The sequence below is a fragment of the Strongylocentrotus purpuratus genome, unplaced genomic scaffold (genome assembly GCF_000002235.5).
Source record: "Strongylocentrotus purpuratus isolate Spur 01 unplaced genomic scaffold, Spur_5.0 spur5_scaffold_2, whole genome shotgun sequence".
In the NCBI taxonomy this organism is placed as follows: Eukaryota; Metazoa; Echinodermata; class Echinoidea; order Camarodonta; family Strongylocentrotidae; genus Strongylocentrotus; species Strongylocentrotus purpuratus.
Genome location: NW_022145605.1, coordinates 3,449,138 through 3,476,477, shown reverse-complemented (window position 1 = coordinate 3,476,477; position 27,340 = coordinate 3,449,138). Strand labels below are relative to the sequence as shown.

The following is a 27,340-nucleotide window of genomic DNA, read 5'->3' as shown; positions in this document are numbered from 1 at the left end:
AAGGTACCTGGTAGGAACAAATTGTCTTGCATGCTGAGAGCACTGCACCTCGTAGCATAGCTAACGCCAGTGTCTTTGGCCAGTGTAATAAGGAAGCACCTTGAGCACTGTGGGATAATGATTATCTTGGTGTTTCATTCCACAATATCAGAAGATTTTGCCCTGCACTCACCAGTCTCTATCATTTTTTCACAGTGCCAAGCCAAGTTCTACTCAAGGTGCTCAGCACAGAGAGGGGAACATTCACCAGTCTGAGGGACACGAGCCTAGGTTACAATCTTCATCTCATGAGCATCCTGGTTTGAGAAGTGTTGGCCAGCCTCAGATGACGTCCACACCCCAACCTAGTCACAGCGGCGGCGGGGCGGGGTACATGGATCCACAGAGGCAAGCTGAGCAGCAAGCAAGGTTACAACACATGGTATGTTGATCTTGTTCTTATGCGATGATTGTGGTAATGGTGGTGGTGGTGATGGTGGTGGTGGTGGTGGTGGTGGTGGTGGTGGTGGTGCATGGTGGTGGTGGTGGTGATGATGGTGATGATGATGATGACGATATTGAGGGTGATGTCTGATGATAATGACTGTCATCATAATGATGTTGCAAATGATGATGAAGATGGTGGTGGTGGTGATGGTGGTAGTGATGTGGTAGTGGTGGTAGTGATGATGATGGTGAAGATGGTGGTTATGGTATGGGTGGTGATAATGATAACAAAATCTTAAAATATCAATAGTTTGTATTCTTTACATTACATTAGGAGTACACATAATAGCAACATTTATAAACCAAGGATATATGGCGTTCTTTTTAAGATAATCACGTTCAAAACACATTTTAGACCTATCCTTTGCAGTATTCAAGATTGTTATGAAAAAGAAAAAGAATAATAAAGCACTTATAAAACCTTTTATAATCATGGTAATGTATCCATGATTATATATTTCATATAGGTAGATGTATAAAAACCAAACTTAATTTGATTTAATAAAAGGTATTCATTTCCATTGTGCTTATCCGTCCTTTGCAAATCTGCTGCACGATTGGAATGGGTGTGATTACATCCTGATATATTTTGTTACACCTGAAGCTCATTCCTTTGCTCTTCTCAAGCAGTTAACTCTGATTGATGTTGGCAGGTGACTGGTCACTAATTTGATATTAACAATTTAATGACTGGCCACTAAGTTGATATTAACAATTTATTGAAAATATTATTCTGGTTTTCACTATTCATCGGCAAGGGCATTTGAATATCATATCTGGGCCTCGTCTTACAAAGACTTGCGATTGATCCAAATCAATCGCAAGTCCTCCAATCAATCGCAAGTTTGCAGTCTCCTATCTCTTATGTATACATTGATGCGATTGATGATATCAACTCTTTGTAAGACAGGGCCCTGATGTAGTTGATGGATGTCATTAGAAACTGATAAGAAGAGGTATTTTTACATTAGTGAAAAAAGTTGTATTTTTGTGTTTCACAGTTTGTTTTTATACTGTTCTTGTAGCCGCAGTCCTCCTCCACTCTCTCTCTCTCTCTGCTCTTTCTCTCTCTGCCTCACTCTCCCCTCTTTCTCTCTCATTCTCTCTCTCTCCCAATGGCTTTCTCTTGCTCCCCCTCTCTTTCTGTCTGTTTGTCTGTCTGTCTGTCTCTGTCTGTCTGTCTCTGTCTGTCTGTCTCTCTCTCTCTCTCTTTTATCACAATTCTTTCTTTTTATCTTACTCTGATCCTGACATCTTCTATTTCCTGTGCTGACCTATCTCTTTGAAGAACAGGTATTCTGGAAAATTTAGTTTTACTTTTCACAACTAAAAAGCAAGATTGTGGATGTCTTCCTTGTTCATTGGTATTTAAGAGGGGCATTATTTGTTGTCTTCATATCATCCTGCACTTTTAATTTATTTGTAATCACCCTCTTTATCAACATGCCACCTCCAGTTCATGATGAATATTCCTGAGTCCCATTATTTCTTTGCTAGATACAATCAGAGAACAGTCTTCGTACCAGCCTGGACGGAATGCAAGCCAGTTTGAAAGAGCTCAAAAACAGGAAACAGGTAGGAATTTCTCCTGTAGCTTTCTTGTTGTTTGTAAGTCCTCCTCCACTTCCTTAGATTTTTCGGTTTAAATTCAGAACTCTTTTCTCCCCCCACCCTCTCTCTCTCCCCCTCTCTCCCACTCTCTCTCTCTCTTTATCTCTATCTCTCTCTCTATCTCTATCTCTCTCTATCTCTCTCTCTCTTGCTCCCCTCTTTCTTTTATATTTTCTCCTTGTTGTTGTTGTGTGTGTTTTTTTTTATGTCACTAACCAAATTCTTAACTAGCACTGTGCATAACCCTTAACCTAACCATTGTAACCCTATCATATTACAGATAAAGCCTGTTACGCAAACATATCCTTGCCATCTGTGTTAATATATATTTTCTGATGCATCATATTTTTCTGACTTTGCAACATAACCCATTATTTTCATTACCTCAAAGGTTTTCTTGGTAGGTTATTTTTGCATTTCTAAATTATCTCCTTCCTTCAAATGTATTTGAGCTTTTTGCTATTAACCAATTTCACTTTCCTGATAGTTTTACCACGGGCTATATGCTTTTTGTTCAGGAAAACAGTATAAATTGTCATAACAAACTGAGCTAGCACTTACCATTAGAAATTGTGCAGATGTTTGTTTAAACTTTGCACAAAGGCAGTCAGCTTTGTGCAAAAGCAGTGGTTTGTCCTAATTATGAGTTGCTTTGAAAATTAAAAACTGTTAACTTTCATTAGATAACATTGTTTTCAGAATACCACCACAGGGGAGTGTTTCACAAAAACTAAGATCAACTTTAAGTTGGACTTAAATATGGCAGACTGTTCATGCCACTGTTTATTCTCACCATTTACTGGCATTGGTCTATCAATGGACGTACAAATCATGGTCACAAATCTACAGAATTTACTTTTTTTTATAGTTCATTATTGAAGGAAAAAATATTATCTGAAGATCATAGTTGAGAAACCAATGGTGAGAGCAACTGGTGGCATGAATGGCCTGCCATAGTTAAGTCCAACTTAAAGTCGATCTTATTCTTTGTGAAACACCGCTCCCCCAGGTCTATGTTATCCATTATTTAAAAAGAATGCCTGCAAACATTCTTCACCTAACATCCGCTCTTGATATTTTGATGTGATAGGATGCGGTGGAGGAATTGAAGACACTCCATGAAGCAGTGAAGAGGAATAAGAGTGACATCCAGCAAGCAGAAGATATGGCTAGGATGAGCGTAGAGAAAGGAGATGGACTCAGGTGAGATAACATCCTTTATTGGTATAACAGGAGCTGTCAAACTCCTAAGTATATAAGCATTATTCAGACATATTAAAGGGCGATTCAGTGAAATGTGTCCTGTATGACATATGACATTTATCTGTTTATTCCATCCATGAGAAATATCCTGATATGACCATTAGTTCATGATTATCTGAATCTCTCTGGTGTCACCAACATTAGTAGAATGGTCAAATCACAAGATTATTCATTGAATTAAAGCACCCTTACTCAAGTGTGTGTAATAAGATACATAGATTCTTACAGGCTTTGCTTCTCTTGGGGTCCTTCCGATTTTGCTGTTAATTTGTTATGTATTTTACTTTTAATTTTAATGGAAAAATAAATGAAACTAATTTTTTTTTTAGATTAAGAACATTAGGCTTGAGTATGTCATTTTTGCTGTGGCCATGATTCATAAGCACATAAAACTTGATTCTACACTCAAATAGATCTTAAGAATATGGCTGCATAAAAGAGTGTATACACTCAACAATTTAACCTTTAAAAGTTTAAAAATAAATCCTTTGGAGGCACTCTAATTGTGCTTTTGACTGGTGCATTCGAGATGTCCATAAAACAAGATACATGGGAAGAGATTGTGTCAGCCTATGGCTATAAAATGAATAATTCCTTGTTTCATATAAGCATCTTACTTATGTAACAGGGTTTCTACTCAAGCAGATTATTGGGGTGTTATTAATCACATAATGGGAAGAGTTGGCCATTACAAAAAGATTTGCCTTCATGAATAAACATCTAACAAGTTTGCAAGGGCATGTATAAAAGGGATTTTGATATCACTGGCATATTTAGAGAGGAAGTACAACTACAATCTGTGCCTCCCTGAGCCCCCCCCCCCCCCTTCGCTCCCCCTCTAATTTAAAACCTAAATGACAATTCTTCAGGAAACAAGTCTCGAAATATGCCCCCCCCCTTTTTTTTTGTATATGATGAACAAATTTAGGATTCACTTCTGTCTTCTATTTGTGGCTGCTATTTGTATCCTTCCAATTCAAGTTGTTAAGGAGGCTAATTAATGAATCAAAGTAAAATATCCTTGCCCTTACCTTTCCATTGCACTTTGGATTTGAAATGTTTTAATTTTGTATTGTGGCCTCAAGCTGATATGGGGATGTGTATTATTACCAGGCATTACTATGCATTTGCATGTGTGTACAGGTAATTTATGGAGTAGGCTAAAAAATGATTTGATGACAATTAAGGTATGTTTCTTTTTAGTTTCTTGGTGCATCTGGTTGATCTCATAACAAATCAGAAAGCATGGAAAGCTTTGAGAGGACAAAATAGTTTGGGAAACTTGTCTTCCTAGAGAAGTATGTGTTTTCTTTTAAAAACAGTGTTTCCTCCTACGCAAATTCACATATAATTTTTTTTTTTTTTGGGGGGGGGATTATCATCATGGACAAAACTTCAGCTGTGAATTGTATGTCGTGAAACAATTCTTGTCTTAGAGTTGTTTATTGGTCACAGCTGAATCATTTTAAAATCTTCTCTAGACATGTAATTTCTCAAAAGTGCAGATTTTCCAGTACATGCATTTTGTGTTGTGTATTTGTGCTTTCATATAGGTGCATCAAAATGAGAAAAGGAAGGTAAATTAGTGAAATGCAGTAGCTTGTTGAGCTGTGGTTTAAGTGGCTTTTGAAGCTAGGACGTTTAACAAATGATTAAATGACAATCAGAGGTACAACTGCTGCATTTCATCAAAATGCAATTAGACTCTGTATAGGATTGGCATTGTCTGTGCTAGATTAATTATCCAGTTTGTCATTGACTGTTAATCATGAGATTTTCAATCTCTTTCCAATTTCCAATTTATTTTTAATGAGTATTTGTTGAAGCGTGGGAAAGGGGGGGGGGAGAAAAGAATTATTCATCAAAAGGAGTCATGATAATAGAAGTGTTTGAAATGCAAATGAAAAAATGAAATGAAATTGGTTTTATTGAGATGTTACAACATCATGTATCTAAAGGTTGACATGTATATCATACACAGGTGACATTTTGATGGTTGAGGCAATTACATTCGCGTGAGGAATACACATGGTCTTCTCACTTTGTTGAGTTGGTGTTAGCCGATAGACGATTACTGTTGATTTTGGGGGAAAATGAGATGTGGCATTTGAAAATGACATCTTGTTTCCAGTCGCATGAGCTTGCATGCATGTCAGGGATGGCTCAATGAGGGCATAATGAGCTGGTTATTGCATGTTGGTTGTTGTCAATACTCCTCAACGTCTGTTTCATATAATGTAACTGTTTTCTCAACGATTAGTCATTGTATTGTTTGAAATAATGATCTTCCATGTATGTTTACTAGATTCTTATACAAAACATGATGCTATTCTAGATTTACATGTATACAGTGTTTCATAGTTCTCTAATGGTTTGAAGCACATATGGTTTGAAGCACATACTTTACAGATCTATAATTATGTGATCATTGGATTCAATGTATGCGCATTCTCCACTCGATCCCTAGGGTGCATTCCTGCTAACATATCAATGTCATTTTATTTGCTTCGTTTATTTGTTCTTTGCTGATGCTTAATTAAAAATGTGCTAGTAACTTTATACTAATTCACAATATGTATGTTAGATTTTATGCCTCTTCAATAAAGGAGAGACCATTAGGGGACATTTCAATCATTTTTGTTCTTCTTCTAGTGTTGATACAGTTTCCTTTCATCCCACACATAGATTTGCTTGTAGTATGTTTTTGTATGTGTTTATTGTTTAATTTTTGAAAAATTATTGTATTTTGATATTGTAATTTTAAGCAGGGGGTGATCCCGATAAACCTCTGTGGTTTTTGATCACCCCCTCTGCAGGTTCATCTTTTGTTTTAATGCTTTTATATTTGATTGTAATTTATATTGTCTTTTATGAATCTGTGGAAATAAATGAAATTGAATTTATAAGGGTATGCCAGTCAACCTATCGTATATCATCATGTTTTTTAAAATCATTTTAATTGATAGAAAGGGGTAGAAATGACATGATTTTGTTTTCCTTCTCCATGGTTAGATCTGAGCTGATGGTGCTAGAATACCAGCGAGACCAAGCCAGGAGGGAGCTGAAGGATCTAGAGGAGGGCATCGGCACTGCAAGGAGAAATCCTCCAGACGATGGAGCCAGCAGTCGTCTCGCTCAGATTGGGCTATCAGCAGAAGAGGTATAACAGAGGAGTTGATGGGCTCTGATTTTTCTTTTGATATGTAACATTTTGAGACAACATGCCAGATTTGAGATTCTGTGGATATAGTTTATTTGGAAGTTGTTTATTTGGTTCATCTGTTTCCATGCAAATTGACTCTCTTTAGTTCAGTTCATTTGTGGTAGAAAGTATTTAGATATTTTAGATAGGAATTCATTTTAAAGCTTTGTTTACTAAGAGCAATCTCCTTTATATTCTATTAAAAAAAAAGACCAAATTATTTGATAATTACAAGTCTCAGTATGAATGTTTTTTTTTATTGTCTGCCGAGAGCCAGAAGGACATTAACTCTGTGTTAAATCATTTGAATTATTGTCTTTCCGGCTCTTAAATTAGGATAGTTGTGCTTTATAAATTACAAGAGATCAGCCCTCATGGTAGTGAAAAAGAATGACTAGTGTAGTATTCAGTTTCAGTCTTCATTTTCAATTTCTCCATACCCCTCCTCCTCCCTTAGATCCTTGGAGTGATCCGTGAGAGAGATGAGCTCCAGGTGGCACTGGAGACGGAGCGAGGGAGCCACATCTCTAAGGAGGAGCGTGACGAGGTAGTGAGCCAGCTGGATCAGACCAGGCAGGAGCTGTTTGAGAGCCAGAAGTCATCCAGAGCCAAGGTGGAGAAATTGCAAGAAGTAAGTGGTGAAAGGCTGCTCAGAAAATGCATCAAATGAATACATTTCAGATCATGCAGTATGCCCACATAATCAAATTATGATAACTATAACTTTCTTGTAATTTTTCCTTTGCAAGTGATGCGACGTATCCAATGGAATCAGCAACAAGTGCTTGTTAGCTTGAATCTGTGAGGTGGGATCTGCAGCATTGATATCTAGTGCCTTTTCTACTTAAAGTAGGACTGCACTACTTGTAGCTACTTGCACCCTCTATATAGCAAACAATGCCTGTTCCTGTTGGTCGCCCATGATCCCCTTTTCTTATGTTTGAGAGCTGACTTGATGAGATAACCACTTGTCAGTGACCATGCAGGGAGTTCTAATCCCTCCTAGGCAAACCAATGCAGACAGGCTTTGAATTACAGAAGATAAATTGGGCACTGATTGCAATGACAAATCGACAACTCACCATGCACGGACTCATGAATATATTAACTTTGTTTTCATCATTGTTCAGGATCTTGAGGAAGGAAGAGGGAAGATTGAGAGTTTGAAGCTGATAGAGTCGGACCTCAAGAAGGAGCTATCTGAAGCCCAGGAAGCCTTGAAGAACTCAGAGAATGATCACCACAAGCAGCTATTGGTAATAATTAGATTATATTAAAGCCCCACTGCACTATTAAAGCTACTTGCGCCCTCTATAGCAAACAATGACTAATCAGTGACCATTTGTCCCCCATGATCCTCTTTTTCTTATGTTAATTGAGAGCTGAATTGATGATATAACCACCTGTCAGTGACCATGCAGGGAGGTCTAATCCTCCTGGCCAAACTAGTGCAGTGGGGCTTAAACATTTAGAATGAACATCAAAACAAACTATTCGAAACTTCATTTACACTGATTACAAGAAGCTGTAGTTATTGTTCACTGAAAGGGTGTTGTCTGGTCTCATTTCTGAATGCAAAGAACTTGACCAAATATCTGCTTGCATTGTAATGTTTTGTGTCATATTTGAAAAGTATGTAATAACTATTTTTTTTAAAGGGCTTATTGTTTCATTTACTGATCTTACACTTTAGAGAGTGAGTTTTTAAGTTTCTGTCTTTTTTCTCTCAGAACAGTTAGGATGTATTTATTCTTTGACGTTATATTCCTCTTAAGACCTCGTGCAAGTAGCATGAGCAATAGACTTCAAGACAATATGGTTATGATATATTTATCAAATTATCAAACCCTAGGAGAAAACTACCATGATGGAAGAGATGCAAGGGAAAGCAACCACAGAGTGTGTTGACCTGCGTCACAAGCTCTCTGAATCGACACGGCGCATCACAACCTTGGAGAGTGCCCTCTTGGACAAGGATGTGGTGACGACACGCATGCAGGATCGTATCAGAGGACAGGGACAGGAGGTGCTAGAGCTAACTAATAAGGTTAGTAGAATTTCATTATCTATATTCTGTCCTTATTAATCCATCAACTCTGGGCATCATGTGGTCCCCATAAAAAAAAACATGGAGATTAGGTAATGTAGAAGTCAATGGGTTAAATCATATGGGCAACATTCCTTGAAAGCTCTAATAGTATCCTTGCAATGCATTTGATGACGGAGATGATGATGATGAAGATGATGGAGATGAAGATGATGGAGATGATTGTGATGATGATGATGATGATGACAATGAGATGATGTTAATAATGAGGAAGATGAAGATGATAATGATGATGGAAATAATGGCAATAATGATGATGATGATGACGGAGATGATGAAGATGTTGGAGATAATGATGATGATGGTGAAGATGATGATGATAAAGATTATGATTATGATGGAGATGGTAATGAGGTAGATGAAGATGATGATGTTGATGATGATTATGATGATGAAAATGATAATTTTGATGATAGTTATAATGAGGATGGTTATGGTGATAATAATATTTTTAGTTCAATATTTTTCCATAATAAATGAATATTATCAATCAATTTACAGGTTGACGAGCTAGAAAAGGAGAGGGAGATGCGAGCCAGGAAGGCAGAGACGGTCAAGGAGGTGGCCCTGGTGGAGCTAAGGGGAAAGCTTCTGAAGGAGAAGGATGAAGAACTGGATCAGGTGAGTGAATGAATGAATACAGAGAATAATCAGTTTTAGATACCTGTTATCCAAGAGGCATAACTCATTTGGGACAAACTTGATAAGCACTTTTTAGTTGCAAGGAAGAGCTTTGAAACAAATATTTATGAATGGAATTGGATCAGACAAAGGATAAATAAAGCAATATGCCTATATAGTGGCCTACCACTAGGTGAATCTGAAACGAATCAAACATTTTAATATAGATATATGCTGAGTTAGAGTGGAGAAGGAGCTTCAGGTAAATTGTTGAAAAGTTACCAGTATCAAATGTATGCAATTAAGAGAGCAATATTAACGTACAGTAAAATTGAACTCTCTCACCTCTCTTTTCATTTTGTCCTTTTTTTCCATTACATGTGGCGGGTATCTCTCTTTTATAATGTATTTCATTCTGGCCATGTTTATCACTCTCATTTTTTTATCTTTTTCCATATAGCAAAAGAAGACACTGGAGAAGACACACCAAGAAGTATTAACCAAACAACAGACACAGGCCACTCAAAGACAAACTCAACTTGAAAAGGAAAATGAGGTCAGTAACAGATAGTAGTCTTATATAAATAGAATAAAATATTTGTTATTAGTTGGTGAGAGTTTTTTCTTTTGGAATTAAATACATGCATATATTTTGTATACCATAGGTGTGTAGCCAGTCTTGATCTCAGATTTTCATGTCTAAGCTGTCATAACCCAGAAACTTATAGGTAATACATGTACTAAATGGATTCTAAATGGATTCTTAATGGATGCAATCCAAAGTTGTCATCCTTGTCTCGGCTTCAACTCAATTACTGTAACGAGATAACATTTTATAAGCTTAGTTTATGGAGCAAATATATGTTGATCACAGCTGTCTCAATCTCATAAGTTACCAAGTATTCATGGAATGCATTTATACAGATGTCAAGAGCTCATTAATGTCTCCTTTTTAAGTAGAGTAAAAACAATTAGTTCATCTCATAGCATATTGAGGGAGATAGTTGTGACACACACACACACACATGTTCGGCTCAAAGGTCAATACATGGAGCTCCAAATCCCTCCTTTCAACATACAATGTCTAAGGGAGGGAACTATTGGGGACACCAAAAATTTGACCATGAAAGAGAACAGCTTCCTGTGACATAACTATATCTCTACTAGCTATGGGTTAGCGTAATGGGATTGCAAGGAGTGCATGTGAAATTATGAAATAGCAATAAATGAAATGATAGTATGAATAATAGTGTGGTACAGGTAAAGATATTGGTAAATGTAATGATTTGTATCATTATCATAACTGAAAGCTTTGATTTTATTGAAATTTCAGGAGAAAGAATCTGAATTGAATGAGCTAAGGGAGAAGTTGGGACAGCAGGAGATCTCTACCAGAACACTGGGAGATCAGATGAGACAGGAGGCACAGGAACAAGTATGAACACCATCATAGAGATCCAAACTTCATGCATAAATCAGGAGGCACACTTTATGCACAAATTACACATAATACACTTGCATAATATGAATTTTTCATATATTTCTCATATAACATGCTCATTTTTGTCCTCACTCACAAAGCGCAGACATATTTTATACATAGCTCACACATATTTCGATTTACAAAACATTTTTCCCCCTTAAGTCCAATGATAAACACAATCACTGTAAGAAAGCAGACAGTTTATTGTTTATCTCATTATTATCTCAATTTTTCAGTCAGACTTAATTTTTTATATTCGTAACTTATCTTTCTTGTCTTTCACATCATAAGAAACAGAGAATCTTTACCCCATGGTATCACCTTCAATGGTTTTTCACTATTTTACCATCAATATGGAATGCTCCCTGGGGAGTGAAGAATGTGCGTACATTTTGTGTGGGTAAGCCAGAATCCGATGACCAGGGTAATATATAATATATCTGTAAAGCGCTTAGACACATCGTTGTATCGATGTATTGGGCGATATATAAAAGGAGAATATTATCCTTATTATTATTATTAATATTGATGTTTCCCTTTAACTTCAGATCCAGAAAGCCTTAGAGGAGCAGAAAGCCATCTTCGAGACAGAGTCAGAGAAAGAGAGACAAAGGGAAGCACTGGCCAAAGAGGATGCGGTTGCTATAGAAACCAAGCAGCTCAAAGAAGAGCTTAAGAGAGAGAAGCAGCTGAGAGGCACTCTCAAGACAAGCCATAGTAATATGAAAGAGGTAAATAAGATCAGAAATTATAAATGCCAGTATTCCATATGTATTCTGGTAGTTTTGTTTTTTATCATTATTCATCGGTTGTTATCATTCATTAGGATTCTTTGACTGCTGTCAGGTATGTAATGTGAAAGAAGAAAAATCTAAGGAAAAGATGCATCGTTACGATTGGCATATGAAATATATTGTTGTAAAGAGTTTTATTTTACATAAGTAATTTTTGTGCCTAGATCACTGCTATGATAGTACACAGTATGGCAAGAAAATGTTCCATTCAATTCATAAACCAGTATATCTCCACCCAAAAAATGGATATGTAATTTAACAATTTTCATCAAAAGGTTTCTCATCTTCATCATAGCCAAATGGATATAAAAGAGGTTTACACTGAGGCAACACAATTGTTTTAAAATCATTTTTAATGCTTTAGTTTCTTTCTTTAAAACCTCTCCATGAATTTAAAACGGGTCTTTACATAATTAAAGCTCATAATTCTATACACAGTAAGTTCATTTTTGTTGATATTATTTTTTCATGAAGGAATTGGAGAAGTTACGAGATGAGAACCTAGCCGCTGGTAGAGAGAAAGTAGAAGCCGTCTCAAAGGCAAGAGAGGAGGCTAGGCAGGAAATACAAACTCAGTTAGACCAGATACGAGATCAAATGGCACAGGTAATTAGACTTTTATAATTTTAGGATCATTTTCAATTGAATTTGACACTACATGTTGGTCTATGTTCTGCTTAACAAAGACAACTTTAGACTTGGGTCTTTACCTTAATAAACTTGGCTTGAGAAAAAGTGGATAAGAGATACGTGTACATAGCACAGGTAATTAGACCTGACCTACCAAGAACATGGATATTATTCATATTGGTTAAACTAATTTTTATTTTATATAGTCACAGATTTCTTGTTATAAGTTGGTATAAGTTAAAGTGTGGCGCAACAAATTTCCTTTCTTTATCTGATATTTGGATGCCTGTATCAGAATAGACCACGTTCATCTTGTGAAAGTTCACTCTGAAATGCCTCTGTTCTTGAGAAGTCGTGTCTCTAGTGCTGATATTTAAAGATTTAGGGCAAATTACTATTTGGAAACATGTATTGGTATATAATAGCAAAAGTAACAATAGTCATATTTTGTATAGCATGATACTATACATAGTAGTTATAATGTGACTATTATGTAATGGGAGATTTAATTTCGATTCCAACACTAGACATATATGATAGGCGAATAAGGCTCTTAATCTTCATTAAACCTTTGTTGACTCCATCTGGTCACTTGCCAAGGCTGGAGTGTCTTAATAGGGTTTATAGTCCAGTATTAATAGCCTATACCTGTCATTACTAGACCATTAAAAGGCCCATTACTACCTACCTATGACTTGGTCATAAATCACACTCCGTAGAAGATGCCCAAACTTGAACTTTGAAGCATTTAAAAAAAAACATTGTATAAACTTTAGTGTTTTTTAAATATAAATCTGCATATTCACGCTATACAGCCCAAGGAAATATGACTGAACAAGTCACCTTTCTGTATAAGTATTGTCTAAAGTGAGCCAGGACAAATGTAAGGACAGGGAAATTTTTCTATGAAATACTCTTTTTTTTCTTCTTCTCTCCATAAAGTTGTGATAGATAGCTGTACCATAATTTCATTGAAGCAGATTTATTAGTGCAGCGAGGCAAATTTTCAAATCTTTAGAGATATATTGCAGTTTTTACCATCTAATGGAATCGTTTTGTAGTAAGTTAACCTGTAAGTTAACATATTTAAAAGATTCTTAAGCATCATCTTTTTAAAGACTGCTTTAATGTGAAACGCCTCTTTGAAATAAAGCAATATTTAAACACAATATAGTTTTGTAAAGACATTTTTATTAGTTTTGCAGCTAAAATGTTGAAATATAGGTCTAGGATAACTTTTTGATGTGTGTGGATGTGTCTTTCTGAGTATGAATGGTTCTATCTTATGTAACAAAGGAAAATGAATAGGATTTCTTTTTTTAGCAACAACAAATTAGATTCATAATTTGGGAATAATTGATTGATGTAATATGGAAATGCACCCCAATCTTATAAAAGTGAAACATCTGGCAATTGAATATCTTGAATATTTCTCTCAGACTAAATGGATGAGCAAGCTCAGAGACCATATGGCATGCAATACATGTATGAACAGATGCCCACTCCTTATTTACTCTTGATAAAGTGTAGGCACTTCACTGATGGAGTGTAAACACAATCATAGTGTATGGAAGGGACTTACCAAATAGGCTTATCTTGAAGTGTCCAGATTAAACGCTGTCCCTTTATAGCAGTTAATGGAGATTTAAGTTTACTTTGGAAGTCAAATGATCATGAACTCTGGTTCCAGGATGCAATTATATTATATGGCCGGATATTTTGTTGTTTTGACATCTTGTTAGAAGGCATATAAGTTCACACAGTCAGTTTATTAGGATCGTATTTTCTTCATATTAGTGGCACTCACTGCACTTTTATATTGGAGTCATATGATTTATGCTTCACTTTGTTCTGAATTACTGACAAGACCTAGGGATACGTTTGTAGACTTTGACTTTTGCACAAAGTGGACATTCCGTCTACTGCTGTCAATTCAACTATAATCATACACTGACCTGACTGGACATGGATTTCCAACACTGCTGGATAATGATTGTTGTATTGTAGGAGGCTTATCTCTTGCCCATTTTAATGGAATCTGATTGCTACCATTATTGATTTATTGATCTGTATTCTTTCTGCGAGTGATCGTGAATAAAGAGGATTAAGAGCCTAAAGCTGACGGAGCATGTGAATAAGTCTAAATGCCTTCATGTCTGTGATGTGATCCATTATTGGAGCCAGACTTTGTATGTTACCGATTGCACAGATGCTCAAACACTCCACAAGTGTTGGGAGATGTTGTAAAGAATTGGAATAGTTTGATCTACAAAAAAGTTGGGATGGGAAGCAAGGAGGATTTTCTTCATATCATAGTGGTGGCAGTACAAGCAATAAAGGTATGGGAAACTGTGGCTCAGTGGTTTGCATTATGAGCTTTACAATGAGAGGGTTTGGGATTCCTTGATTTGATTTGATAATTTTTTTTTTTTTAAACATTGGAATTAAATGTTGATACTTATAGAATTTGAAAATAAAACAAATTATATAGAAAATCCCTGTGAAGCAATTGAAAATGTATATGTAAAAGAAAATAAGTGTGTCCTTTTAATTAGAGAGCTAAAGTTTTAGATGAGAAAACAATTTTGTAGAGGCTATTTTTATGTTGGTGTAGCATTATTATTATTATTGGTAGTATTTTTGTTTAATTGTTGTTATTATCAATACCGGTATTGTTGTTGTTGGTATCATCAGTATTCATCACAATCCATATTATTATTATCATGATTTTTTTTCTAGGAGAAAACAAGAGAGACAGAGAAGCTCCAGCAGAAGCTCAAGCAGCAAGATGAGGAGTTGACCCAGCTCAGGTCAGAGGTCAAGGGTTACCGTCAGAAGCAACGGGATTCCTCGTCCAGTCAGAGCAGCTTTGACCAGAGCTACAGGAGTATCGTCATGGAGCTGAATGAGGAGTGTCGGAAGACATCCAATCTGGTGGGGTCCACTCCTCGTAAAGTTCCACTTTTCAGGTAGATGTTATTTCTTAAAATGGAAGTCCACCCTGATATTAAGTTGACTTTAATAAAAGCAGAATAATTAAAGACACAAATAAGTGAAAGTTTAAACAATATTCTATTAAAAATATTGTTATATTATATACCGGTAGTAAGTTATATTCTCACTGACCCAACATTTGCTTTAATCTTTATTTCACAAACAATGCAGGTTTAAGGGTTAAATTTGCAGGTGATATTTATGTTAGGATTAGGTAAAGGTTAGAGTTAAGTGTAGTATAAGTGAGCAATTGAGTTATTGGAAAGTATTGATAATGGAGCGAATGTTGGCAAAGTGTCAAAGAACTATCTTCTGTTACCCCTAATTGCCTGAGTTAACCCTTTACTTACTGGAACTGGGGGTTCCTGTATTAATCCTATGGAAGTAAGAGAATGGTTAATGGGTTAATAAGCACAGCCAAAAAGGCAGCAATGAAGCTACAGAACCCCACCATTTAGATGTGAGAGCTTGTGCATACAAAAAATTATGTTTGTTCATTTTGCCTCAGCAGACTTCACCCAACCTGTCCATAAACATAACAAAATACATACTACCCCAAGCCTTTACAATGATATATTTCATGATTATCAACAACGGCAGCAAATTATTCTTCTGGAGCAGATATTGACATGAGTGCTCCAATTCCTAAAGCCCTGGTGATATTTTGCATTGAATATACATGTCCATGTCAACATTTCACTTATAGCTCCAGGAATATGAAGGCCGACTCACCATCCCAGACTGGGTCTTCAAAGCAAGCATCATTCAACAGCCCCGGTCGTACCCAGCTCATGGCTGCCATCTCAAACCTCAAAGCTACCAACGATGACCTCAGGAACTACATCAAGTCACTACGAGATGACGTGGAGAAACAGAGACGAGCCACCACTAGGGCTAACAGAGAGAAGGTAAGATTATATTGTGTTTTTATCAGTCTTTTGTGATATCTTTAACTAATGTATACTCAGAAATACTCAGAGGAACTTTTTTAAACAAGGCCACCATAGGGCTTTTCCTTTTTTCTCCTATTTCATTTGAAGTTATTTGTATAAACTGAACATTCTCTGCCTTAGTATGTATATATACTTGTCTGTTTATTTGCTTTTGCTGTGTTTTTTATAAAAATGAAATGAATAAACAAACTGAACTAAACTGAAGAATGAGTGCATGAAATGAAGAAACTTGATGATGTTTGGTATTGGTAATAAGAGGATATAGCGATTATTCAATAAAAAAGTCACTAAGTTGTGATCTCTGATGGAGATGTTTTGACAATATACAATGTAATACACTAGGAATATCTCACAAGGACATGATGTAATAACATACATGTAGCTATATTTTGGCATGGCTCATATTGAGCACTTTTCTATCAGTTATATATAGTATAGTGATATTTTCACCATGTTCTATAATCCTCTTTTTTTCTCACTCTCTGTCTTTCTCTCATTTTCTCTCTCTTTCTCTCTCTCTCTCTCTTTCTCTGTTTCTCTCTATCTGTCTCTCTGTTCTACTTTCTCTCTTTCTTTATTCATCCACTTCTCACTCATGCTCATTCTCTCCTTTGTTTTTTTCTATTTATTGTAACTCTTACTTTTCTCCCTCTCTCCCTTCTCCTACTCAGGATAATGAAGTGAAGAAGCTGGTAGAATCCATGGGGAGAGAAAAGGCTCAAGTTTTTGAAGGTGTAAGTATTATTTCTCTTTCTTTTAAGACCCTGAGCACAGCAGTATGAAAATCCTTTTCCCACAAAAGTCACTCCAAAGTGGGTCTCCTCTGGTATCTATGTCAGATAAATCATGAAACATGGCATTTTTCAATAAAAATGCTTTGTCTGTTGTCAGCTAAATTCTCTGCCACTCATTAAAGATTCAGTTGATTTCCCCATGATCACTAATAGAGAGTGTACTGTTTGAACAAGCTAGCTGCTGAACTAAGACTAAAAAGTAATTAATAACATCTATTTAAAAACAACTTTTTACCTATTTGCTCCTTTGTCAGATTTGTGGCCTATTGTTGGTTTTGAGTAGGTGGATTACGTGTGATACAAATTTAAGATTAACTATTTTATTGACCCCAGGAGAGAGACATCGAGCTGGACCGGCTCCATCGCTCAGTGAGTCTCCTCCAGGACTCTGAGAACAGTCTCCAGCAGGACGTGATGAACAAAGACGAGGAGCTGCGTCAGATCCAATCCAATATGGCCGCCTGGAAGGAGGAGACTGCCCTCAAGATGGCGAGGAAGTTTGAAGATGAACTCAACAAAGAGCTCGAAGTGTAAGCTTCTTTGCTTTTAAAGCTCCACTGCACTACTTATAGCTACTTGTGCCCTCTATATAGCAAACAATCCCTAATCGGTACCTGTTGGTCCCCCATGATCCTCTTTTTTTATGTTAATTGAGAGCTGATTTGATGAGATAACCACCTGCCAGTGACCTTGCAGGGAGGTCTAATAGCCCTGGCCAAACTATACAGACAGGCTTTAAACGTTATGTTAGGTAAATTTTGCTTTTGAAAATATACTCCACTTTTGAAAATTCGTGCTGTAAATCATTGCAAATGGTAAAAGGAAGTGGATGTCTTGCTCATGGAATTCTTTAAATTAACTTCTCTACTATTTTAAAGTGACTTATAGGGTGGTATAAAAGATCTATTCTATTCATTATTGGAAATCAAAATTAAATCTCCCTATTCAAACATTGATCACTTTTCTTAAAAATTCTTCTCAGATGTTTTGTCCTCTATATTTAACCAAATGGATAAGCAATACAACTTTTTTTTTTTAGACCATGCGAAAATATTCAATAGATTCATATGTACACGTTTGAGTAATTTCTTATTTAGAAATTTATTTCCAATTCCTATTTGCAGGAGACTTGAGGAATCGCACAGTGGCAGTGGGTCATTCAGAAGCAACCATTCCGATTCAAGAATGAGGAATTCAGCAGTAAGTTCATTAATATCATTAATTCAATCCTATTAGTTATGACACAAAAAGTAGGTGTTAGAAAGATGCCTACTTGGATGCTGTCTCTTTACAGTAATATATATGTATTCAAGTATTCAATTTATTTCACATCACTTTAAAAACACATCAAAAGATATACAAACAAATCAGATCATTAAATTAAAACAATATAAATATATACAAAAAAAAAACATTCATTTACATTGTACTGATGAAAGAAGGATGAAGGGTGGAGGATGTGAGGGATCAACAAAGGCCATTGGCCTGTCAAGGTTGATCCCCTATATTTCCACCCTTCAAAAGAAATACATTATACAAAATATAAAAAATAAAAACAATCAAACAAACAGATAATATAACATAGCATAATCACATAAAAACACAACATAATTATTTACATAAATCACATAAAAGACAATTAGATCAAATAAAACTACTCACGATTAAGAAGATAACATTTATATTTTTTCCTGAATGTAAAAACAGTGGATATTTCATTTAATACGTTTGGCAACTCATTCCAAAGCTGTGGGCCTTTAAAACTTACTGTAGTTCTTGAAAAGTTAAAAATATAAAAAGGTACATACATTTTATTGGAATTTCTTGTTTTATATTTATTGATGTTGCAATTATATTCGAAATATGTTGAAAATGTGTTGAATACACTAAAAATCTTGTATAACACTGTGCTTCAAGTTGTCTTGGTTTCCCCTAATATATCAAAATAGATATACATGTATGCACCATTTAGGATATAATCACAGGAATATAATTAAAAATTAGTTTGTTAGCTATTTTTCTTTTTTTGACAGTTCACCTATACCAAGCTTGTAGAATACATTTACTTGAATTTGATTTTGATTTGCATATACAAGTACTATTCGATATTTCCCATTTATTTACTTCTTGTAGCTTAAAGCCCCATTGCACTTGTTTGGCCAGGAGGGATTATACCTCCCTGCATGGTCTCACTTAGAGGTGGTTATCTCATCAAATCAGCTCTCAATTAACATAAGAAAAAGGGGATCATTGGGGACCAATGATTACCGATTAGGCATTGTTTGCTATATAGAGGGCGCAAGTAGCTATAAGTAGTGCAGTAGGGCTTTAATGGGACCTCATCAATAGGATCCATTGAGACTTTGGGATGCATTTCGGACGATAGAAATTCAGTTCAATTTATTGTCTTCTTAGAGCACCGAACACAGACCCAACATCTACGGTGTCTGTTGAGACTTTGGTATGGGCCTGTCACAAAAAAATCTGAATATGTTTTCCTTTTATCTTCTTATTGAAGCTCGCCACATCAACACCATCATCTGCTGGATCAGGTGAGACCGGTACCAACAAACTCCTCCGCCACCTTCAAGACCGGGTCAAGCAGCTCAGGAGTGAGAACACCAGTATCAAGCAAGCCAGTAGACTGGATAACAGTTTAGAGGGTGGAGATTCAAGCTTCCAGAAAAGTCTACAGGTGAGCGAAGGGATGGGTGTGTTCATATAAAAGAGAATGTATGATTAGAGTATGCTAGAGTATGATGGTTGTAAAAGCTTTCAGAAAAGCCTGGATTGCTGATACAAGCTCAGCTCATCAAAAATAACAGTGATAGGCATGTTTATGTAGGAGAAAACTATACCTTTTTTACTCAATTGTATGGTAGCGCATGAGTTATATTTACATTATTTGAGAAGTATATCAGGTATGATAAATATCTCTTCTCATCCCTTCATCTTCCTCCCCTCTCTTCCACATTGTCTTTTTCAATATTTGCCTTTTTTCTGTCTGTCTCTATTTCTTTCCATTTGTCAATGTTTATGAATCCCTAATTCTTCCTCATTATGCCCTTTATCCTCCATGTCACCCTTTCTCTTTTTCACATTTTCTGTTCCCTTTCTCTGTCCACCTGAGCACCTCTTTCAATTCCTCCCTTTCCCTTCTACCAACACCTCTTTCCATTCTCTTCTTTCCACTATCTTATCTAAATTTATCGCTCTCTTTCCACTTTTCATTCTCTCATCATGCTTTTAACTTCCCATTTTCCTTCTCTGCTACCTCTTCCCTTCTCTCCCACCTTCTTCCTCTCCATTCTCCCACCCTTCCGTCTCCTCCTTCCCTCTCTCAACACCCCCTTCCCTCTCTCAACACCCCCTTCCCTTACTCCCCTCTCTCTCTCTCTCTTTTTCTCTCTTTCTCTCTCTCCCTCTGTTTGTCTCTCTCTCTCTCTCTCTCTCTGTCACTCTATCTCTCTACTTCTTCTCTTCATCCTTTCCTCTCTTCAGCTGGAAGAGAAAGACCAGCATCTCTACCGTCTGGATCAGAAAGTCAAGCTGCTGGAGCGCCAGCTCTGGGTAGCTGAGGAGAGATGTAGGGAGAATGCTGCCCTCTATAGTCAGAAGACAGCAGAGAATACCAGACTGGAAGGGGCTCTCACTCAACAGACAAAGGTAAAACCTAGCTCTTGTATTCTTTTCATTGAAAACTAGGGCACTTTTACAAGAAGCGGAAATCAGAAAATACAGTAAAGTTCTATTTACAATAATGCAGATTTAATGATTCAGTACATTCATGTGGTCAATCTAAATGAAAGCTAACAGCAGGATTCATTAGTTGTGTTTGGCCTTCCTTGAATAGTGTGAATATAGTGAATCAAGATCATTAACTTTAATTAGTTTGATGTATGTGTAACTCGATGCTTTATTTTATAATTGGGGTAGTGAAGATTATACATGGTTTCATGATTGAGTAGGGATTACCATGAATAAATGATCCATGTGTGGCTTCACTGGTCTCTTGTTTGTCTTCACTCCTAAAGTTAAACATGTAGGCTAATTATCCTCGGATTAGTTGATCAAGAGTACATACAATTTTATTATTTTACAATAAACTTTTTTTTCCTAGGAACTTATGAAGGTGGAACGAGCCTATACCAAACTTTCACACTCTACACCGACGTCACCCGTGCCTTAAGCCTTGTTCACACATGACAAGGTCAACCGCCTAAAAAAAAAAAAGACAAAAAAACTATGGCAAAATAAACCACATTAGGCATGACTGAAGTGCAAATGGGGCTAAAACAATGTTGAAAAGATGATTGGTACTACAAAATCGGAGAATCGTGTTGAAAAGAGCAATACTTAAGCTTTTCGTCTTGCACTCATCAAACAAAAGTAAAAACGCTTTAAAATGGGGCATACAACAAAGTCCTCTAAGCATACCCACTTATCTGTGTGTGGAAGATACAAAAATGTGTAGGGTGCTACCACTATGCCAGTCTATTTTGCTGTGGCAGTTTTGAGTAGGCGATGTACCACGTCCTTTGTTAACAAGGCCTTAGCCACTGACAGTTGTCTACACACCAAGCCTAGTCCAGCCTAGTCCAGCCTAGTCCAGCCTAGTCCAGCCACGTCCAGCCAAGCTCAGCCTACTGATGATTCATCAACAGAACAATTTCACGCCTTCATGCACTGCCAACTATTCAATACAAATATATCAGGGATTATCAAAATACCAATGTAGATATTACAGATCAAGTTTGCATCTGTATAAATACTGAACAAATATATGGTCTGTTTGGAACCAGAAGGGCGTTAAATCTGAAGGATATGATATGGGTTTATGCCCTTGTAGCTCTGAACAGACATTGTTGTCATGGAAATTGACCTTTGAAGCTTGTAGTATGAAGAAATATGCACATCTCTCACTGAATTAATATATCTTTTGTTTACAAACAATGCATATAAAGTTTCATGGCTGTCTTTAGCTGAGCACAAACTAGCTGTTATTGCATTTTGTTTTCTCTTCAGAATATTATATTTGAAAACTGATTTTGTCAATGAATCTGTTTTGTTTGTAGAATCAAATGATTATTAATCTTAGTTATAAAAGTTAACTAGTTAGTTGAACTTGATCTTCACAAACTCTGAAAATTCTAGTTTAAAACTTTATAAATCTGAAGGTGCAAATCATGTTTTTTCTTTTTCTTGTGAACTTAAATCAATGATTAAGCTAGTAGCATAAACTTGCCCTGGCAGGTACAAAGAAAGATATATATATATATTTTGTTTAACTTGGATGTTTTTATTGATCTATCAATAAATACATATATATCCTATTCATCTACTGTTACACTTCTTATAATGGGTACCTGGCTATGTTTCCATCAGGTGCAAAATTGTTTTAATGGATGCAATTCAGGACTATGTTAATCAATTGTTTCCTTTTTCCTAAAAGGGTCTAAATGTGACCTTTCTGAGTGTACATGCTAGTACAAAAGATGTATTACTATATGCTCACTGAGTAGTCTGTTCTAATGAAACATAATGTATGCATGGACAGTACTCAAGCTTTGATAAGTTTCATCTTCTTTATCTAACAATTCTTACATTTTTTTAAATTATGAGGTGCTTTAGCTTACAAATGATATCTTATGCATATCATGCTCTTATTGAAACTATTGATTTCATTATCATTTTATAAATTAAATAATGTTTTTCTTGTATATTCTCTTTGATTTTCTTTATATTACTTGAAACATCAGAAATTGATGATATATATATATATATATATATATATATATATATGTCATGTCAAGTTGTTTGTACATGTTTTAAAAGCAATCTCTAAAAAATTAAATATTTGTAATATTTGAAGTCCCAAAGTGCCATGTAAACACAAGAAACAATTCAAATTTGAACGACTTGTTTATCTCTAGTGTGATGATGCTCTTTCAAAAGACTGATTGTATGATGTTGTTGTGCCTTTTCTATTGTATTTTGAGAAAAGATATATCAAAAACAAAGTTTTTCTGTTATTGTTTGAGTTTTGTCTTAATTCAATAATAACAACTCATTTCTTTCAGCTCAAATGTGTGTCAATATATATATGGTAGATCTTATATGCAGTATCAATATTACATATAGTGTTCATCTGTAGACAACTCTATACTTTCAATCATTTCGATAACAATCATGATAATTTGAAATATCTTTAGCTTTTTGTGTATTTTGTGTGTGTGATTGTTCTCAATATTTATTGTTATATTTTGCAAGATGTTACATCAAGAGATTTAACAATGAAATTTAACTCTATTCATATGACAAAAGCACAATTTAATATATTTGTTTTTTCAAATATGCCACTTAAGTTTTGTTTGTGTAAATTGCAAGTAATGATTATTCTTTAATTTCTCAATGTGGATTTCTGCTCGCTTTTTACATCAGACAAAAAATGCTGTGACTATACATAGCACTTTTGGTGCCTTTATTTATTACAAATGAAATCAGACAATTTGCAAAGTGTGATTACATTTACAATCAATGGTGTAATTGTTGTACAAAGGTCAGAGACTAAGTATTGGTTTTATATCACTGTTGGTATTTTGATGAATATTGCAAATGTGAAATAAGAAAAAAGTGTGCTATATACTATTTATATATTTAAAAAATAATTGATTTATTGATTCAATAATTTTAATCATGATAATTCAATTCGTTAATTTAAATTTTTTCAAACGATTGTGTACATTTGTAGGTTATGATATTTCCATATTATTTGGAGAGAGTTTATATGGAAACATTAGATTATTGCACACAAAAAGCCATATCATTTATGGCTTGCAAATAAATCACAGTGTAGTATATAGACTTTGATTGACAATTATATGATCAAAATTGAATTGTGTGAGCAGTGTTGTATTTGAAATCAGACATTCCCATGTGTTCATAGAGTAATAAATTGCCAGGAACAACAATATGAAATATACTTTTGTTCAGAGTTACTTCTTTTCAGCGGTTTTAATGTGTGATTTCATTGAATGAGGTTAATGCTCCACATGAGTGGGTTCTTGATAAGTGCTGATGTACTTTTCACCATTCACCGCTGGTCTTTTATTGTGGTTTTCTGCAAATTTATGGTTGAAAAATTGAAAAGTGCATAAAGCTGCAGGCGCTTTTATTGTGCAATTATGATGTTTGTGTGAAGATTTGTTGGCAGTATTTGATTTTTTCAGATGATGTTTTAGGTGATTGTGATATTTGGAAATACAGATAAAGAAATGACGGTGTCACCATTGGACCATCAATTGCAGATTAAGGGGGGGGGGGGGGGGGGGGGGGACACAAACAACTCATGACCTCCCCACCCCTTTTTAAAACTCTTGACACCTATCTTTACACCACCCAAAGATGTCCCTCCCTTAAGAGTTTGGAGCTAAATATGTACCTGAAAGTCTAAAGTGACACTAACTAACATTTGATGACCTTCTCATTTCTTTCCATTTTTGTTGCAAACTTTTTAAAATTGTGTCCACCCCCCCCCCCCCCCCCCCCCCCCGCTTTAAATTAAAAATACAAAATCATGGATCAGTTCGAGAAAGTATAGAATGTAATGGTGAATCTTTAAAGCTCAAGTCCATTTAGACATCAAATTGATCATAACCAAAGCACTAAAAACAACCAGAACAAGTCAGAGAGAGTTTAGAGAAAATATGATTAAAGATTAAAAACTGATAAGTGTCTAAATCATGAAGGCTATGACACGAATGAACATTAAATTTGTATAGCATAATAATTACACTTATTCTCTATGCAAATGGGAACTTCCTTTAGAATCCACTTTCTTTTTGTTTTTATACACAACTGGATTTCTATTTTCCCCAAGAAAATTTGTTTTCATACCTGTGCCCAAAATAATTTTTGGAAACATCATATTTCAAACCTTGATCCTTAAAGAGGGTTATTTGATTGATTTTGTGAATAAAATAATCAGAGCAAAACAGATAAAAAATAACATTAAAGGGACTTGGTAACATTGTTCAGATGAGAGAAAGTGGTGCTGAGGTAGTAACTTCAATGCTAGATGTACAATTAAAGATAATCTGAATGTTTGAGTGAAAACAGACCATTATTGATGATAAAAATTGGGGAAAACTGATCTGATCGATTCCTTAATTCTCCCAGCTATATTATTACAATTTAATTACATTTAAGGTGAATGTAAATTGTCATAAAGCAATGAATTGGCTCTATATTCCATTCCAGACATTTAAGTGTTGAAAGATGTTTATAAGCCTGCCTTATGTATTTTTTTCATGTGGAAACGGTTGGGAAAATTCCAAAATGGTTGGGAGAATTTACTGTTAATCACTGTTAGAGGGTGTTGCACAGTGACGCCTTCAAAGAAATCCATAGATTATCTTTGTGGTTTGAGAATTTTTTCAAGATTTTTTGCATGTTAGAGGGTTAGTACAGTAGAAGGAATATGATAAGTAACATTTCATAAAAAAATAACACAATTTTTTTCATCAACCTTCAACAATGTTACCGAGTCACTTTAATTTGAAACATTCAGTACAGAAATTCTAAAGAATAGAGTTGGCTCAAATAATTAGCCTCTGTCTTAATTTCTGTTATTGGTATTGTTGTGATTAGTATTGTTGGGTCTATAATGGGAATCAGGAGGGGGTGATGGATAGACAGTGAAGTGATAAAGAATTATCCTTCACACCCCCCCCCCTTCTCTCTCTCTCTCTCTCTCTCTCTCTCTCTCTCTCCCTCTCACCCTTTCTCTCTCTCTCTCTCTCCCCTCACCTTTTCTCTCCCCATCTATCTTTTCCATTTCTATCTCTCTCTCTCTCTCTCTGTCTGTCTGTCTCTCCCTCTCATTATCTCCCTCTCTCCCTCTCACCCTTTTCACTTATCTACCCCCCCCCCTTCTCTCTCACCCTCTCTTGCTCTCTCTCGCTCTCCTCTTCACAATCACAAAACAATATACTGTTTTAATAGCATAGTCTCCATGCTGAGGCTATGTCCTAGATTAAAAGTCAGTGTGCCCTTTCATAACTAGACATTAGGCCTAACAACCAAATTCAAAGTCCCTCAGCTAGGACTTAAAGTGGTGGAATCAATTGAGAAGGGGGGAGGGTATGGAGGGAGTGGGGGGGGGGGGGGGGGGCTACAGCCAATTAGACCGACAATGACAGTTTCGTGGGTCTTCTGGGAGTTCCGAAAACCTACATTCCAGGAAAGATATAATCTGATGTTTCACCCACTTTAAAAAAAGTACATATATTTGTGTTCTTAACCCTATATAGGTAGGTATTTGTCAACCCCATTCTTTTAAACACATTTTTATTTAAACCTGTGTAATATTGGTTATGAGATGTCATTTTCATTTAATTTACTGCCATAGATCCTCAGTGTCATCTTTACATATCAAAATGTGTTTTACATAACTTTGTGATAAATTCAATTCAATTCAATTCTAATTAGGTTTTATTCAATCTAGTCAAAAAGTCCAAAGACTAAAAATGTGAATTTACATCATACATAAAATTATATCAAAAAGCATTCAAAAATATTTATATATAAAGAAAAACATAGCAATTGGCAAAAAACATATCAAAATCAGGGACAGATCCAGGGGGGGGGGGGGAGGCACAGGGGGCACGTGCCCCCCACCTCCCCCCCCCCAAAAAAAATGTTAAAATCAGACCCAAATTTGCCAAAAATGTACTGGCAAACAGGGGCGTCCCCCAACCCCTGCCCCAAAAACATAATAAAAAAATTAGTGTGCACCCCCCCCCCCCCCCACTGAGCGAATATGCAGCCGGCGCGATTTTTAAATATTCGGGACCCCCCCCCCCAAAAAAAAAAAAAAAAATGCAATTTTTTTTGGGACCCCAAAAAATATATATATATATATATGTCCTCTTACCCCCCCCCCCTCCCTGTGTGCTCCCCCTGTGCCCCCATGTGCCCCCCTGGGAAGAAATTCATGGATCTGCCCCTGAAAATAAATAAATTTTTACATCAAAACATGAAAGCAGTAACAACAACAACAAATACAAAATACAAAAAAATTAAAAAACAGTATATTGCTAGCATGTCAGATGAGTGTACTAAAAATAAGGTAATTCAAAATAGATTGAAGCTTTATGAGAGAAAATTAAGAAATTAAGGACTTCTGTTTTGTCACTGAGAGAATAATTGTCATAGACAAATAAAAAGTAAACAGATACTTGAGCTCAATTAACTGTAACGTAGGAAAAATTGTGATAAAATGCAATACAAATTCCATTCAGATGATATAGTAAGTATCAACAAGTATTAAAATTGGAGTCTTGGTAGTGTGCTAATCACAAGTGTAGGTGTGACATGAGTACAGTACATGTATAAACATATT

The 27,340-nt window shown here is 35.7% G+C and overlaps 1 protein-coding gene across 1 annotated transcript; it reads left to right on the top strand.

The window, feature by feature from the left end:
• The first annotated feature begins 167 nt into the window (after window positions 1–167).
• Window positions 168–21,159, top strand: LOC100892324 (trichohyalin). The gene is made up of 20 exons (XM_030991443.1): window positions 168–421; window positions 1,984–2,061; window positions 3,188–3,300; window positions 6,373–6,520; window positions 7,020–7,193; window positions 7,693–7,818; window positions 8,415–8,609; window positions 9,171–9,290; window positions 9,751–9,846; window positions 10,624–10,725; window positions 11,322–11,504; window positions 12,042–12,173; window positions 14,937–15,166; window positions 15,898–16,099; window positions 16,816–16,878; window positions 17,272–17,468; window positions 18,063–18,138; window positions 19,457–19,633; window positions 20,440–20,604; window positions 21,059–21,159. The coding sequence occupies exons 1-20, from the start codon at window positions 326–328 to the stop codon at window positions 21,125–21,127; spliced, it is 2,742 nt and encodes a 913-aa protein (XP_030847303.1). The 5' UTR covers window positions 168–325; the 3' UTR covers window positions 21,128–21,159.
• Window positions 21,160–27,340: the final 6,181 nt, after the last annotated feature.

What these genes read in the sequence shown, in the direction of transcription:
- LOC100892324 (XM_030991443.1), top strand. Translation starts at nt 326, where the DNA reads ATGACGTCCACACCCCAACCTAGTCACAGCGGCGGCGGGGCGGGGTAC. An exon ending in AGCTCAAAAACAGGAAACAG is followed by an intron (nt 2,062 to 3,187) that starts GTAGGAATTTCT and finishes TTGATGTGATAG; the next exon opens with GATGCGGTGGAGGAATTGAA. An exon ending in TGCTAGAGCTAACTAATAAG is followed by an intron (nt 8,610 to 9,170) that starts GTTAGTAGAATT and finishes ATCAATTTACAG; the next exon opens with GTTGACGAGCTAGAAAAGGA.